The sequence below is a fragment of the Orcinus orca genome, chromosome 10 (assembly GCF_937001465.1).
Source record: "Orcinus orca chromosome 10, mOrcOrc1.1, whole genome shotgun sequence".
NCBI lineage: Eukaryota > Metazoa > Chordata > Mammalia > Artiodactyla > Delphinidae > Orcinus > Orcinus orca.
In genome coordinates this window covers 83,084,941-83,099,833 of record NC_064568.1, presented here as the reverse complement: position 1 = coordinate 83,099,833, position 14,893 = coordinate 83,084,941, and the positions used below count along the sequence as shown (strand labels likewise).

Genomic DNA, 14,893 nt, shown 5'->3' with positions numbered 1-14,893 from the left:
CAGCCCCCGGCGCCTCCCCGAGAGGCTACCCAGCTCCGCGGAGAACGCCCTCCTCTCCGTGTCGACAGCCATTGGACCTGGAGGGGAAGGAGGTGGGGCCGAGGCCAGTTACCGCGCATGCGCCCGGGCGGGGACCCGCCTCCCAGCGCCGCGGTGACCGCGAGTCAAGTTCCGGGGTCCCGTTAGCTGGTGCTCGAGCGCCTGCTGTCGCCGCCCTAATCGCCCGCAGCCGCGGGGCGCCCTGGGATAGCGGCGGGCTCACCGGGTGAGCGCGCGGCGGGCCGGCCTTCGGGGAGTGGGAGGTGCTGCAGGGTCAGGACCCACGCGGCGGGACGGGCGGGAAGGCCTGGCACGCGCTGGCTGGGGGCAGTGCGGACGGCCTCTGGGGCAGGCGGACAAGTAATAACCCTGGCGGGACTCCTTGCTGGCTCTCGGGAGCGCAAATGTCCATCATCTGCCAGGATCCCTGAGTCCTTTCTCCTCCTCTGTGTCCGCGGTCACCCCCATGTCGCAGATGAGTAAGTTGAGGGCCTGAGAGTCCTACCCTGTCCTGGAAGAGCCCTGTCGACACCATGCAATCTAGTCTTCACAGAGGAGGGGTTGTGACGGATGGGATAGATACTTAAAATAACAGACCAGTGCTTGGAGGGAGGCAGAGACTAAGGAGGAGGATGTGATTTTGGGAGGTGTGACCCTCCCTCACCCCCCCTAACTTCCTAGTGTGTTCTCTCTGGAACAGACCTTGGCCCCTTTCCAAGTACTCCAGATGCCTCATTTGCCTTTGGCCTCTTTCCGACCACCACTCTGGGGGTTGAGGCCCTCAAGGGGACTCCCCAGGTCCCATCCCATTTCCACCCAGTCAGAGCCCAATGGATCAGCCATCTCCCAGAGGAACCGTGAAGCCAAACAGAAGCGCCTGCGACAGAAGCAGGCGGCGCTGGAGGCTGGAATCGCTCAGAAGAGCAAGGTTAGGGGTCAGACAGCTGGTCCTTGGTTCTCTGAGAAATCTTGGGAGGGAGCTGGAGGAGAGACTGGCTGGATCCAGATACCTGAGGTATATTCGAATTGCATCCCGCCTTCTGGTTCCTCCTCTCCGCAGTCACCTGCCGAATCCAGTAAGGCCTGGACCCCTAAGGAGATAGTGTTGTATGAAATCCCCACGGAACATGGTGAAAAGAAAGGTAACTAGGACACTTGAAGGCCTTTTCCCTCACATTTTGGTTGCCCATTTGGTCTGCTGAAATGCAACCTGGAAACAAAACTCGGGAGTTAGTGGAGCTCTCCTCTTCCTCCATAGATGTCTCCCGGCCCCTGCCTCCTGCATACAGTCCCCAATATGTTGAGGCTGCCTGGTACCCTTGGTGGGTGCGAGAGGGCTTCTTCAAACCAGAATATCAGGTTAGTACCTGGTAGGGAGGGGTGCTAAATGGTCCTCAGGGCAGAATGGCCTATGAGGTTGGTGGGCATGAGTCTGGAGCTCGCAACCAGCCACATTGCAGAGGCTGCCAAAAGCAGGGAGAGCTTGCCTTCTCCCTCTGGTGCCTCCAAGGTGTCCACAGGTTTTCCCCTTCCCTGTTATTTGCCCGACTGTTTTTCATGCAGTTCTTTCTGCCTTGGAGACACCAGAGTGTGCTATTTCCCCAGGGAACATGCAGCCCTGTCTTGCCCTTTGACTTTCCCTTCCTCTAGGCCAGGCTGCCCCAGGCCACACGGGAGACCTTTTCCATGTGTATCCCACCTCCCAATGTCACGGGCTCCCTGCATATTGGGCATGCGCTGACCGTAGCCATACAGGACGCCCTCGTGCGCTGGTGAGACGGGAATGGGGCTGCTTGAGTTCTTGGAGGGGAAGGAGAAAGTGGGAAGGAGTGAGGATAAACAAACATGTAAGACCAGGGATTCCTGTGAGGGTTTTTCTTTTCTTTTCTTTTTAAAAATATTTTATTTACTTATTTGGTTGCTCCGGATCTTAGTTGCGGCAGGTGGGCTCCTTAGTTGCGGCTCGCGGGCTCCTTAGTTGCACTTGCCAGCTCCTTAGTTGCGGCACGTGAACTTTTAATTGTGGCATGCATATGGGATCTAGTTCCCTGACCAGGGATCGAACCCCGGCCCCCTGCATTGGGAGCGCAGAGTCTTAACCACTGTGCCACCAGGGAAGTCCCATGACGGTATTTCTTTTGCAGGCACCGGATGCGTGGGGATCAGGTGCTGTGGGTCCCTGGATCAGATCATGCAGGGATTGCTACTCAAGTATGTCTTTCGCCACTTTTCCTTTTCTTGGGTGAGAGAGTTCTTCCCCCAAAGCGACCTGATTCTCTGTTTGCCCTCTCATCTTGCTGTAGGCTGTGGTGGAGAAACAGCTGTGGAAGGAGCGAGGAGTGAGGAGACACGAGCTGAGCCGGGAAGACTTCCTTAGGGAGGTGTGGAAGTGGAAGGAGGAGTGAGTATGGTGGGCAGGACTGGAGGGGCCGAGACAGCAGGTTTGGGTCCTTGCTTCCCAGCCCCTCTCTCCTAACATGTAGTCCAGGTTTTTTCCATTCAGTCCTAACTTCCTGTGGTGACTTAAGCTCTGAAGCCCCTTAGCATTTGGTGGGGTCTCCAAGCTTTGTGTATATGTGTGTGTGCGTATTGTATACGTTAAAATGTAGATACTTGTGTATATGTACGTATATATGTGTATGTATATATGTATGTTTTTCCCTCTATTTATCCCATTTTCCCTTGCTTAGATTTCATCATCTCTCCTCAGCCATTCCCACTTTCCATCCCCCTGAAATTACTCTCTTCCTTCAGGTCTGTTAACATGTGCCATCTTCTCTGTAAAGCTTCTCTGGGTTTCTCACAAATCGGCTGCCCCTTCCCCTGTTACTGTAGAACTTTATGCTTCTTTCAGTGTCATGGAAGGCCCCATACTGGGTTTGTCTGTGTCCATTAGCTTCTAGAGGCTAAACCAATGTCACACTCACTCCAGGAAAGGTGGAGAGATATGTGAGCAGCTCCGAGTGCTGGGGGCCTCCCTGGACTGGGACCGAGAGTGTTTTACCATGGATGCCGTGAGTGTTCCGTGCCGTGGTCCCTGGGGGTGTCGGGGAGGTGTTTAGAGCTCTGTGCAGGGAGGCGGGTTGCTGTGTGTGTTGGGGTAGCAGGGTGGGATGCCTGGGTCCCTGAGTGGGGTGATGGGCTGACAAGAGGCGGTTGGATGTGGACACTCAGATCATTCTAGGGCTCCTCAGTGGCTGTGACAGAAGCTTTCGTGCGGCTCTACAAGGCTGGGTTGTTGTACCGGAGCCGGCAGCTTGTCAACTGGTCGTGTGCGTTACGCTCTGCCATCTCGGATATTGAGGTGAGGCAGAGAAGGAGAGGCGGGTTTGTGAGAGCTCTGAGGCAGGGGGAGAGCTTGGACTTTGGAGCCAGACTTCCTGGATTCACATCTGAGTCTGGCCACCTCCCAGCTGTGTGGCTCCTGGCAGGCTGTTAGCTTCTGTCAGCCTCAGTTTCCTCAGTCTGTAAATTAGGGGTGATGTAAATGCCTGTGTCCTGGGGGTGTTGTGAGAATTCAGTGAGAACTCCTGGAAGGTGCTCGGCACAACACCTGTGCGTGGTTTCAGTGCTTGGTGAATATTTTCTGTAACTGTGGCTGCACAAGGATTAGGTGAGGGAAGGGAGGTAGCTCCTGAATCCTCCGAGTGGCTTTTAGATGGGTTGCAGGGAGGCGGGGCCGTGGATGAATGGAGGTGGGAAGCCGGGTGCAAGCCTTGCAGAAAGGCTGCTCTCTGACCCTGCTTTTTCCACGCCTCCAGGTGGAGAGCCGGCCCCTCCCTGGCTGCACGGAGCTTCGGTTGCCTGACTCCCCAACCCCTGTGTCTTTTGGCCTCCTCTTTTCCGTGGCCTTCCCCGTGGATGGAGAGCCTGGTGAGGGTAGTCCTCGGAAAGGTCACGCACTTGCCTCTGCTTCCCGTTTTCTCAAGCCCATGTTGGGCTGATGGAGGGAACCCACCAGCCTGTCTCGCACATGACATAAGGAACCTTGGTAGTGTTGCGTCCTCATGGGCACTCACCCTGGGTATCCTGGGCCATGTAAGAAAAGTGCACGTGGTCACTGCCCTGTGGGAGCTTAGCATAATTCTGCAGGAGGCTGCTACCCCCAGAAGAGACAAAAGATCAGTTCTGAAGTGCGGTTTGAACAATAACTGTTCCCAAGAGTTTGGAGAAGGGGAAGATAGATGAGCTGGAATAGTCAGAGGAGGTTTCTTATAGGAGGGGCTGCTGCTTGCCCCAAAGAATGCACAGTATTTATGATCAGGGCACCGAGAACTCCCAGTGTCCTCTGTGCACCCAGCAAGGATTCTAGTTGTATTCATTAACATTCTGTCCTTGTCTTGCAAGCAAGTTATTGAGGAATCCCGCAGCACCCGACACCCCCTCAGGCCTCTGGTCATTAGCTTGGGGGAAACCTCAGGCTCCCGTAGACACTGGTCCTAGTTTTCTCTAGTTACTCCTGGGGGCCTGCTCAACTTTGACCATCCCTGTCCCCTCCCTTTGCCAGTTCTCCTGGCTTTAGCTTTGTCAGGAGTGTGGGGTGAGGGCGAGGACCAACTTGAAGTGCTTGAATTTTGTCTTCAGATGCAGAGGTTGTGGTAGGAACCACGAGGCCAGAGACGTTGCCTGGAGACGTGGCTGTGGCCGTCCATCCCGATGACTCCCGATACACAGTAATACACAGCGCGCGCTCTGCCACGTGGCCTTCCCACCCCCATCCTCTTCCCTTCCTTTTATTTTTTTTTGCTGTACGCGGGCCTCTCACTGTTGTGGCCTCTCCCGTTGCGGAGCACAGGCTCCGGACGCGCAGGCTCAGCGGCCATGGCTCACAGGCCCGGCTGCTCCGCGGCATGTGGGATCTTCCCCGGGCCGGGGCACGAACCCGTGTCCCCTGCATCGGCAGGCAGACTCTCAACCACTGCGCCACCAGGGAAGCCCTTCCCTTCCTTTTAGAATGGCAGCTCCTCCTCTCCACTTTCTCTTCCTTTTCCTAAAATTTCCCTTATCTCAGTTCTCCAGTGGCTCTGAGTCTACTCCCTTCTCTTCCTGATGTTACACTTCAGCTCAGGGGCTGACAAACTATGGCCCGTGGGCCAGATCCACCTGCTGCCTGTTTTTGTACGAGCCACCCTCGTTCCCTGTGTATTGTCTGCACCTACATCATGTATTATCTAACTCGGCCATGGTGGTGGAGTGGAGTTGTTGTACAGAGACTGAATTTGCCTCTTGGCCTGTAAAGCTTAAGGCCCCTTAAGAAAAAGTTTACGGAGCCCTGCTCTGGGGCTCATATTCCCAGGGTTCTCATGCCCACCCCAGACCCTTCCATCCCACACACGTGCCTGTCCTTGATCCCTCTCCCTTCCCTTCAGCATCTACATGGACGACAACTTCGTCATCCCTTGACGGGGCAGCTTCTCCCCCTTATCACAGACTGTGCTGTTCAGCCACACCTGGGCACAGGTGAGTGGGGGCAGGGGACAGAGAGGAAGTCAGGGCTCCTGGGGGACAGGAGGGAGGGATAGGGTAGCGTGGGCGATGACGATACATCTGGAAAAGCCAAGGTCAGGGTTCAGTGCTTACATCAGTTCTGCTCCCCTAGGGGCAGTGAAGGTGACTCCAGCTCACAGCCCTGCCGATGCTGAGCTGGGGGCCCGACACGGCTTGAGCCCCCTGAGTGTCATTGCGGAGGATGGGACCATGACCTCCCTCTGCGGGGACTGGCTGCAGGTAGTACCAGCTCAGTGATACCCCGTTCTTTGGGGGCACCCTCTGCCCCATCTCCCCTCTCCCACTTCCTTGTTTTCCTAGCAGGCTTTAAGCTTTACTGTTGCTGCTTTTCCCCAGGGTCTTCACCGATTTGTGGCCCGGGAAAAGATTCTGTCAGCACTGAGGGAACGGGGCCTGTTCCGGGGATTCCAGGACCACCCTATGGTGCTGCCCATTTGCAGGTAACCTCATTTTCACTCCTTTCCGTAGGGACCACCCCCAGATGGGAATGGATGAAGCTTAAGAGTGACCACAGGGTGAGCTGTGCACCCCTTCTGCTAGAATACGAGCTCTGTGTCAGTGTTGTTTGCTGCTGTATTCTTAGAGCTTGAGGGCCTGGCACGTAGTCGAGTCCTGTGTCCCTTTCAGCCGTTCCGGGGATGTGGTAGAATACCTACCGAAGAGCCAGTGGTTTGTCTGCTGCCGGGAAATGGGGGACAGAGCTGCCAAGGTGAGGCTGCAGTGTGAGGAGGGCCTGGGGCCTGGCCTGGGGGACTCCCTGAGCAGTGGAATGAAGAAACAGGGAGGCTGGGGGCCCTTCTGCCCCCCAGACCTCTCTAGCTGTGCTGTTGAGAGGAGAGCTGTGGGGATGGAGGCCTGGTGCCCAGAAAGGGCTGGCTTGCATCCTCACTCAAGCCCAGAATCTTCTCAGGAGGCTTGGGAGGTTCTTCCTGAGTTTTAGAACCACTTCAGAGACCACTTGTCCCATTCTTGGGGGGTTGAGGGGTGCAGGTAGGGAAGCACCGTCTAAAGGTCCTTTCCCTCCAGGCTGTGGAGTCAGGGGCCCTGGAGCTCAGTCCCTCCTTCCACCAGAAGAACTGGCAGCACTGGTTTTCCCACACTGGGTAAGGAGAAGGGGGGCTCTCAGGAGATGGGGAGGGGGCCCACTGGTTATGCTAGGAAATCACTCGTGTCCTCCCGGCAGGGACTGGTGTGTCTCCCGGCAGCTGTGGTGGGGTCATCAGATTCCAGCCTACCTGGTTGTAGAGGAGCACACACAGGTTGGTAGGAAGAAGTGGAGGGGAGGGCTGGGTGTGGCTGAAAGAGCCTTAGCACAGGAGTCCAAGGACTTCCAGTGCCCGTCCCAGCTCTCTGCCTTCGCTGTGCTTTCTGGTCTTGGTCATGTAAACATCTGTTGTGTGATCAGAGCTCCTGGGCTGGCGATTCTTCATCTCACCACCAGAGGGTGCCAGCCATTCTCAGACCACCTGAGAACATGAAAACTCAGTGGTGTTTCACACCCATCAGGTGCTGGTCTTCCTCACTCTTCCCTACCCCTTACTTCTGCAGGGCGACGCGAAGGACTGTTGGGTGGTCGGGCGGACAGAGGCTGAGGCCAGAGAAGTAGCTGCAGAATTGACAGGGAGACCAGGGGCGGAGCTGACCCTGGAGAGGGGTGGGTACCGGAGCTGGGGAGGGCAGGGGAGGGCGTCTGGGTACTGAGGGAACAGGTACTGAGGTAGAGAAGGTAGGGTCGGGAAAGCTGGGAATGGGGCAGAGGGCTCGACCCCTGGTCTCTGTGGGTGGGGCTTGGGCTGGAAAGGTGGGTAGCAGTGGGCTGAGGTTCTGAAGCTGAGGTTCCAATTGTTCCCATTCCCCATTCTGTTTCCCAGACCCCGATGTCCTGGATACCTGGTTCTCCTCGGCTCTTTTCCCCTTTTCTGCCCTGGGCTGGCCCCAAGAGGTGAGGTGGGTTGAGAGGAAGAGAGTGAAGGTGGGGATGAGGAAGTGGGCCCCAGGGCCCCCGGAGAGTCTCGAGAAGAGCTGGAGGCCCTGGGCTTAGGCCTCTCACTGCTTATCTTTTTCTCCTAGACCCCAGACCTGGCTCGTTTCTACCCCCTGTCACTTTTGGAAACGGGTGGTGACCTCTTGCTGTTCTGGGTGGGCCGCATGGTCATGTTGGGGACCCAGCTCACAGGGCAGCTCCCCTTCAGCAAGGTAACGGCCCGGCCCTTTGGTGCCCTGCCCCTCTCTGTGACTCCCCAGTCTTCCCCAAGCCTTGTTGTCCATTCTAACCCCTAATGTGGGGTTTTCTGTGTTCCCAGTTCCTTTGTCCTGATTCACTTCCCAGCCTAACCCCTAAAGCCTGGAGGACAGCCAGGGGATCCTCCAGGGGAAAGTTCTCCAGGCCCCCCTCTGCTGACCTCCTCCATGCCCGCAGGTGTTGCTGCACTCCATGGTTCGGGACAGGCAGGGCCGGAAGATGAGCAAGTCGCTGGGGAATGTGCTGGACCCACGGGACATCATCAATGGGGTGGAGCTGCAGGTCAGGATGAAGGGCCCGAAGAGGGATGGAGTTTTCAGGAGAGAGGAAGGCAGGGGAGGGGCCGGCAGGGTGGGCTGGAGCTGGGAGGGTCAGTAGGCGGGACCCTTGTAGGGGCAGGGTCTTACACTGAGGCCAGTGAATTACTCACCCACCCCAGGTGCTGCAGGAGAAGCTGAGGGATGGGAACTTGGACCCCGCAGAGCTGGTGATCGCGGCCTCAGCACAGGTGAGTCGCCAGTGTCTGACCCATCCCAGCCTCTAGCTCGTGGCCACTGGTTTCCTCTGCAACCCAGCTTCTGGCCCTGCAGCCTCATAGGCAGCTGCCACCCCTCTTCTCTTTCTGGTTGCAGAGAAAGGACTTTCCTCATGGGATCCCCGAGTGTGGGACAGATGCCCTGAGATTCGCCCTGTGCTCCCATGGGGCCCTGGGTAAGCCCGGGTGAGGGCAGCCGGCGGCAGCCCCTGTGCAGTGGGGCAGGGTGGGTCAGGGCCAAGGACTCCCCGTGCAGCCACCACCAGTGCATGCTCCCTCCTGCGTCTCCCTCCCAGGGGGCGACTTGCACCTGTCTGTCTCTGAGGTCCTGAGCTTCAGACATTTCTGCAATAAGATCTGGAATGCCCTGCGCTTTATCCTGAATGCTCTTGGGGAGAAATTCATACCCCAGCCTGCAGAGGAGGTAAGAGAGAAAAAAGGGGTGCTTGGGAACTGGGTAGTCCGACATCTGAGGCTTGGTGGAGGCGTCTAGAAGGAGAAGAGGCAGCGGAGTGGGAGTCAAGCTGTCCCACCCTGAAGCCCCTTCTGCCCGCAGCTGTCCCCCGCCTCCCCCATGGACGCCTGGATCCTCAGCTGCCTGGCCCGCACTGCCCGGGACTGCGAGCGGGGCTTCCTCACCCGCGAGCTCGCGCTCGTCACCCACGCCCTGCACCACTTCTGGCTTCACAACCTCTGTGACGTCTACTTGGTGAGTGAGGCGAGGGCACTCCCCCTGCAGACCTGCTTCCTGTGCCCTGGTGGAGAGCTCTGAACTGGGTTCCTAATTCTTCCCCCCGGACAGGAAGACAGATGAGATGGGGAAATCCTAATTCCCCTCTTCCCTGGGACTGGCCCAGGTGCTGTTCCCTGCCTGTCACCAGAAGAGAGAGGAGCGGGGGGGGAGATTTCTAGAAAACCAAGTCTGACAAAGCAGGATTGGGAGGCAGATGGAGATTTTTTTTAGTCCCTGTGATTGCTGAGTTTGGACCCCGGGCAGGCTGGGAGCTGGGAGCAGACAGGTAGGAAGAGTAGGGGTCTTTAGACCAAGGGCTTCTCTCAGAGGGAGGGCTTGTTAACCGCGGAGTGTCAGTCCCACCCCCAGAGCAGCTCAGCCAGCAGGTTGGGGGGTGGCTGGCAAGAATGTTCATTTCTTGTCCCAGGTGATGCTGACACTGATGGCCCAGGACCACTGCCCTAGATTTCTGTTTCTCAACTTTTAAAAAAATTTCTGTCTCTTTTTGATGAAAAGAAACTCAGTGCTTTTCATCCTAAACGACACAAACCTCCCTAACAATTTTATTCCCCACCCATCCCTGAGAGTCGCTGTCCTAGATTTCCCGTTGTCACACGCTCCACACTGTGTCCAGGGACAGTTGATGGTCTCAGAGATGCTGGGTGCTCCTTCCCGTGTTTACCCACAGCATCCCCACTGATAGGGCGGCGAGCGTGTGGAGGAAGGACATGGCCGTGGACGGCCCCTGACCCCTTGGCCTCCTCCCTAGGAGGCTGTGAAGCCAGTGCTGTTGCACTTGCCCCGCCCCCCGGGGCCTCTTCAGGTCCTGTTCTCCTGCGCTGACATCGGTCTCCGCCTCCTCGCCCCGCTGATGCCCTTCCTGGCTGAAGAGCTCTGGCAGAGGCTGCCCCCCAGGCCTGGTGGCGCCCCTGCCCCCAGCATCTGTGTTGCCCCCTACCCCAGTGCCCTCAGCTTGGTGAGTCACGTCCATGGAGTCTTGGAGTGGGACTTCTGGTCAAGGCTTGGGGAGCAGTCTTCTAGAAGGGCTTGCTGCTGTGGGGTCGTTGACAGTGGTGGTCTGTATTTTGCCGTGGAGTCTTTGGGAGGATGGATTGTTCCTGTAGGGCTGGGATAACTCCAGGGTGTTGGGGGCAGTATTAGCAAGTGGTTAGAGTAGGATGTTGTCACCAGACTGACACTAGCCGTGTGACCGTGTATCGGTTCGTAATAGTACATGTCATGGTTGTGATGAGATTAGTTGGTAGTGATACGATATCCCAAAAATCTTAGTGCAGTGTTAAGCTTTAATAACTTGAGAAGGATAAAATGCTACAAACTCACCCAAAAAGTAATTCTAAAGTTTAACTCAATTTCTTTTTTACTTACTTGGTTTTGTGAGTTTTGAATAATACCTTTTAAATTCTGATTTTTGGTTGTTTGTCATCTCCAGTCAGAGCGACTAAACAGACATTAACCAGCAATCATCTAAGACCTTCTTAGATGACACCCCGGTTTTTGCCATGTTCCGTTCCTTGAGGTGGTGAATTATGTGTGTGGTGGAGAGAGCAGATCGTTGCTCTAAGGAGATAGGGGTGGGCGGGTGGAGGTTAGAGCCAGGAGAGTTGAGACCGAGTCCCCCAGGTGCCTGCTTACCCACTCTGGGTGCCCATCTCCAGGAGCACTGGCACCAGCCCGAGCTGGAGCGGCACTTCTCCCGGGTCCAGGAGGCTGTGCAGGCGCTGAGGGCTCTCCGTGCCACGTACCAGCTCACCAAGGCCCGGCCCCGAGGTGAGGCGGGCCCTGGGCTCCTGAGTCTCTGCAGACAGGAGGGGCTGGTGGGGAAGAGGGGGAGCCTGGAGGACAGAGCCCAGAGTTGGGAGGTGCAGGATGAGGAGCTGCTCTCTCGACCCTGACAGTTTCCTTTCCTCCCCAGTGCTGCTGCAGAGCTCAGAGCCAGGAGAGCAGGGCCTCTTTGAGGCCTTCCTGGAGCCCTTGGGCACCCTGGGCCACTGTGGGGCCGTGGGCCTTCTACCCCCAGCTGCAGCAGCTCCCTCGGGCTGGGCCCAGGCCGCTCTCAGTGACACTGTTCAGGTCTACATGGAGCTGCAGGTGACCAGAGGAGGCTGGAGGAGGGAGGGGTGGGGTTGAAAAGGATGTTGGGAGGAGGGCAAGGGGCGGGTTCTATAAAAGTGAGGTGGGCGGGGGGGGGGGGAAGTGAGGAGAGATCTTAGAATGGGGGGAAGGGCATGCTGGGTGGACTGTAGATGTCTGAGCCTTCTCTCTGTTCTTCTGCAGGGCCTGGTGGACCCCCAGACCTACCTACCTCGGCTAGCTGCCCGAAGACACAAGTTGCAGAAGCAGCTTGATGGCCTCATAGCCCGGACCCCATCAGAGGGAGAGGCAGAGACTCAGAGGCAGCAGAGGGTGAGTCTGGGGCAGGCCACCCAGGATGCCTGACTCCCTAAGGGAATATGGGCTGGGGACAGGGGTGGTGGGGGGAGGCTATACCTCGATCCTCACCTGCTTCTCTCCTTGCCCAGCTTTCTTCCCTCCAGTTGGAACTGTCAAAACTGGACAAGGCGGCCTCTCACCTCCGGCACTTGATGGATGTGTCTCCCAGCCCTGGGGAGCTTTGAGCTCTAACCATCCCTGGTAGCTTTCCTCCCTCCCAGACCCGCCTTTGAGGACAGATTCGGCAGCTGTCCTGGTGCCGTGGAGCCTCAGAGACCATGTGGTCCAGTTCCCTCCTTCGTCAATGAGAAAACAGACTGGTTTGGTCAGAGTGACTGGGTGTCCTCGAGACGCTCACGTTTTTGCCCCAGCCTCCGTCCTATGCAGTCCCACCTGGAAGTTTAGGAATGAGGAAATTCAGATAAACTAAAAAACCCAAACATGTCTGCTTGTGGTCCTTTTGTCCCTCTTTCCCCCAGCGGTGACTTTCTGCCTCTTGGTTGTTCCCTGACACTTTGGTCTGGGAGAGAGGCGGGTGGCCTCTTAGCACTGGGTTCTGGGCCACAGTGGGAGTGTGGGTGCTGGGCGGGGCTCCCTCATCGGAGGAAGGAGGAGCTCTCGGTAGGGCCTGGGAACAGTGACCTGGCTTCCACCTACTTCCTGCACTTACTGACAATGGCCCGACTTCTGCAGGCCGTTCCTCTTCTGCTTCTCACCAGAAGGAAGCTTCCCTGCTTCTTGGCCTTATCGCCAAGGGTTCTGAGAGGATCTGGGACTTCCTGCAGGCCTCAGGGGAGCTGTAGGTTGTGCTGGGGATTGAGTTCCCCCCTGCTTCTGTGTACCTGAAACCAGAGTGCCAGGGACACACCGCCCAGCCCCAGGCAGGGATATACACATGCGCAGATGCCCACCTAGCCACCTCCACCTCCAGCACCTTGTCTCATTGGTGGAATTCAGGGGCCTGGCCCTTCCACACCCAAGTGACATTCTGTCCAGCAGCTCTGAGAAACTGCTGTATGTGCGGGCCTGTACTGGGCTGGGTCCTCTGTGGTGCCACTGAATCCTCCCAAGAACCTCACGAGGTGGATATTTCCTCCATTTTAGAGTTGAAGAAACGCGCTCAGGGAATAAAAGTAACTAGTCCGAAGTGTCAACTGGGATTCAACCCAGTAAGTTAGGTGCAAGTTTTCTAACTGCTGTAACCAAGCTTTAAAGATAATGGTGGCCAATCTATAAAAATACTGAATCACTGTGTTGTACATCTGAAACTAATATTGTAAATCAACTATACTTCAACTCAAAAATAAAAAAAGTTATTTTAGAAAAAACAACAAAGAAAATGGCTCAGACGAGATGGGTGTTTCTTTTGCTGGGCAGAAGCAGTGCAGGACTGAGATAGAGGGTCCCATACCCCTTTTGATCTTACTTTCCTGACATTTTGATACACTTCCCAACTCTGGGTCTAAGATCTTCTCCCACCACTATATCCACATCCCACCCAGAGGGAAAGGAAAAGGAGGGAGTGAGCACCTTCCTTTTTCCCTTCCCCCAGTTCAACAAGTATTTCTTGAGCACCTATTATATGCTGGGCCGTATTCTGGACCGTTGGATTCATCAATGAATGAAACAAACATCTCTGCCACTGTAGTTCTTTCATTCTAGCAGGGAGAGTCAGAAATAACACATGTAAATAAATAAACTAGTGTGTCTGAACGTCATGAATGCAAGGGGGGAAAAGGGTGAAATAAGGTAGGGGGCTCCGGTGCATATGTGTGTTGCGGGGAGGCAGGTTGTAATATGAAATGGGTCAGGGCAGAACTCATTATAAAGGTGAGGTTTAAGTAGAGACTTGCAGGAGTAAAGACTTGGGGTTTAAGTAAAGACATCCAAGTGGATGTCTGGGAGAAGAGTGTTCCAGGTAGAGGGAAGAGCTAGAGCAAAACAGTAAGATGGGAGTACACCTGGAGAGCTCAAAGAGTAGCAAGGAGGTGGTAGGGGGCGGTGGGGAGAGTGAGAGGTGAACTCAGGAAGGTAAGGGATGTGGTAGGGATCAGGGAAGGCTCAAGGCAATCATCTAGACCTGTGCTGTCCAAAATGGTAGCCACTTGACTATCTCAATTAAATAAAACTAAACATTCAGTTTTTCAGTCACACTAGCCACGTTTCAAGTATTTGATAGCCACGTGTGGCTAGTGGCTACCATATTGGTCAGTGCAGGTTATAAAATAAAACATTTCCATCATGATGAGAAGTTCTATTGTAAAGTGCTGGTCTAGGACCTTGTAGGCCTTTGTAAAGACTTTGTTTTCTTCCCTCTGGGAGAAGGGAAAGGAAAGGAAGTGACTTTCCTGTCAAAGATATTACCAGGAAGTTGTATACATACTTCCTTTCTACTTGCAACCCGTTGGAGAGAACCTGATCACAAGGCCATTCCTAGCTGCAAGGGAGGCTGGGAAATGTAACATAGCCATGTGCTCAGCTAATATTTACATGACTATCCAAAAGGAGGGGAATGACTATTAGGGGAAAGTTAGCAGCCTCTGCCACCCCTAGGTCTAGTGAACCCCAAAGCATTCTTTTTACTGCCCCGCTCTGCCTTGAGTCTGGGAAGAGAATTCTTTGAGAAAAGAATCTGGAAATCACAGCCCTGTGATCCCAGGCCCTGAGATTCGAGAACCAGGTTAAGAAGCAGTTAGCTTGGGAGTTCGGGACTGACATGTACACACTGCTATATTTAAAATAGATAACCAACAAGGACCTACTGTATAGAACGGGAAACTCTGCTCAATATTCTCTGATAACCTAAATGGGAAAAGAATTTGAAAAAGAATAGATACATGTATATGTATGGATGAATCACTTTGCTTTACACCTGAAACTAATACAACATTGTTAATCAACTATACTCCAATATAAAATAAAAATTAAAAAAAATTAAAAGAAGCAGTTAGCTGTCTGCTCCTCCAGCCTTTTGGAGATCCAGACATTTAATCCCTTGACTTGTTTGGGGCCTATTCACTTGACCCATGGGTGTCACCTGCCCACCAGTGCAGGCTAGGGGCCAGTCATGAAATATTGGGGCCCTTTGGAGCCCCCAGCTACCTCTCCTCCAGGCCAATAGTCTCAGGACAATTGTCAAGGAAACTAAAGGAATTTTGTTTTACTATGCTTTCTCATTTTCAGGGATACTCCATATGGAACTGTTGTCTTCCCCTCCCTCCGAAGGAGTCAGTCTCTAGTTTCATATGGTGATGATGGTGTGTGGGGGAGGGGGAGCGGGGTTGGTAGGACAGGTATTGTGGACAACAGGAGGCAATCATACCAATGCCCTCCACATGGTCAAGTCTGGGCTGCATGCTTGCATTTTGAGACAGCCGGTAAGAAG

The 14,893-nt window shown here is 55.0% G+C and overlaps 1 protein-coding gene and 1 long non-coding RNA gene across 7 annotated transcripts; one reads left to right on the top strand and one right to left on the bottom strand.

Moving 5' to 3' along the window:
* Positions 1-130: 130 nt before the first annotated feature.
* VARS2 (valyl-tRNA synthetase 2, mitochondrial) lies at positions 131-11,948 on the top strand. Of its 6 annotated transcripts, XM_033417086.2 has the most exons (30): positions 131-265; positions 740-967; positions 1,100-1,181; positions 1,298-1,398; positions 1,690-1,811; positions 2,184-2,250; positions 2,343-2,440; positions 2,972-3,053; positions 3,224-3,343; positions 3,801-3,912; positions 4,624-4,712; positions 5,409-5,499; positions 5,639-5,766; positions 5,884-5,987; positions 6,175-6,256; positions 6,574-6,650; positions 6,731-6,806; positions 7,096-7,201; positions 7,419-7,489; positions 7,618-7,743; positions 7,967-8,071; positions 8,229-8,297; positions 8,422-8,500; positions 8,621-8,748; positions 8,881-9,033; positions 9,827-10,033; positions 10,734-10,845; positions 10,991-11,166; positions 11,353-11,481; positions 11,598-11,948. In XM_033417086.2, exons 2-30 carry the CDS (start codon positions 767-769, stop codon positions 11,691-11,693), a joined length of 3,189 nt encoding a protein of 1,062 aa, XP_033272977.1. In that variant the 5' UTR covers positions 131-265; positions 740-766; the 3' UTR covers positions 11,694-11,948. The 6 variants fall into 6 exon arrangements, with proteins under 6 accessions (XP_033272977.1, XP_033272979.1, XP_033272980.1 ...); XM_033417088.2 differs by lacking the exon at positions 7,096-7,201 and adding an exon at positions 6,953-7,053 and having other exon boundaries at positions 143-967; positions 7,419-7,494; XM_033417089.2 differs by lacking the exon at positions 7,618-7,743 and having other exon boundaries at positions 143-967.
* On the bottom strand, positions 10,348-13,077 carry LOC125965565 (uncharacterized). Its single transcript, XR_007479602.1, has 2 exons — positions 12,179-13,077; positions 10,348-11,901 (listed from the first exon to the last, which is right to left on the bottom strand). It is a non-coding gene; the product is annotated as an uncharacterized LOC125965565 (long non-coding RNA).
* Positions 13,078-14,893: the final 1,816 nt, after the last annotated feature.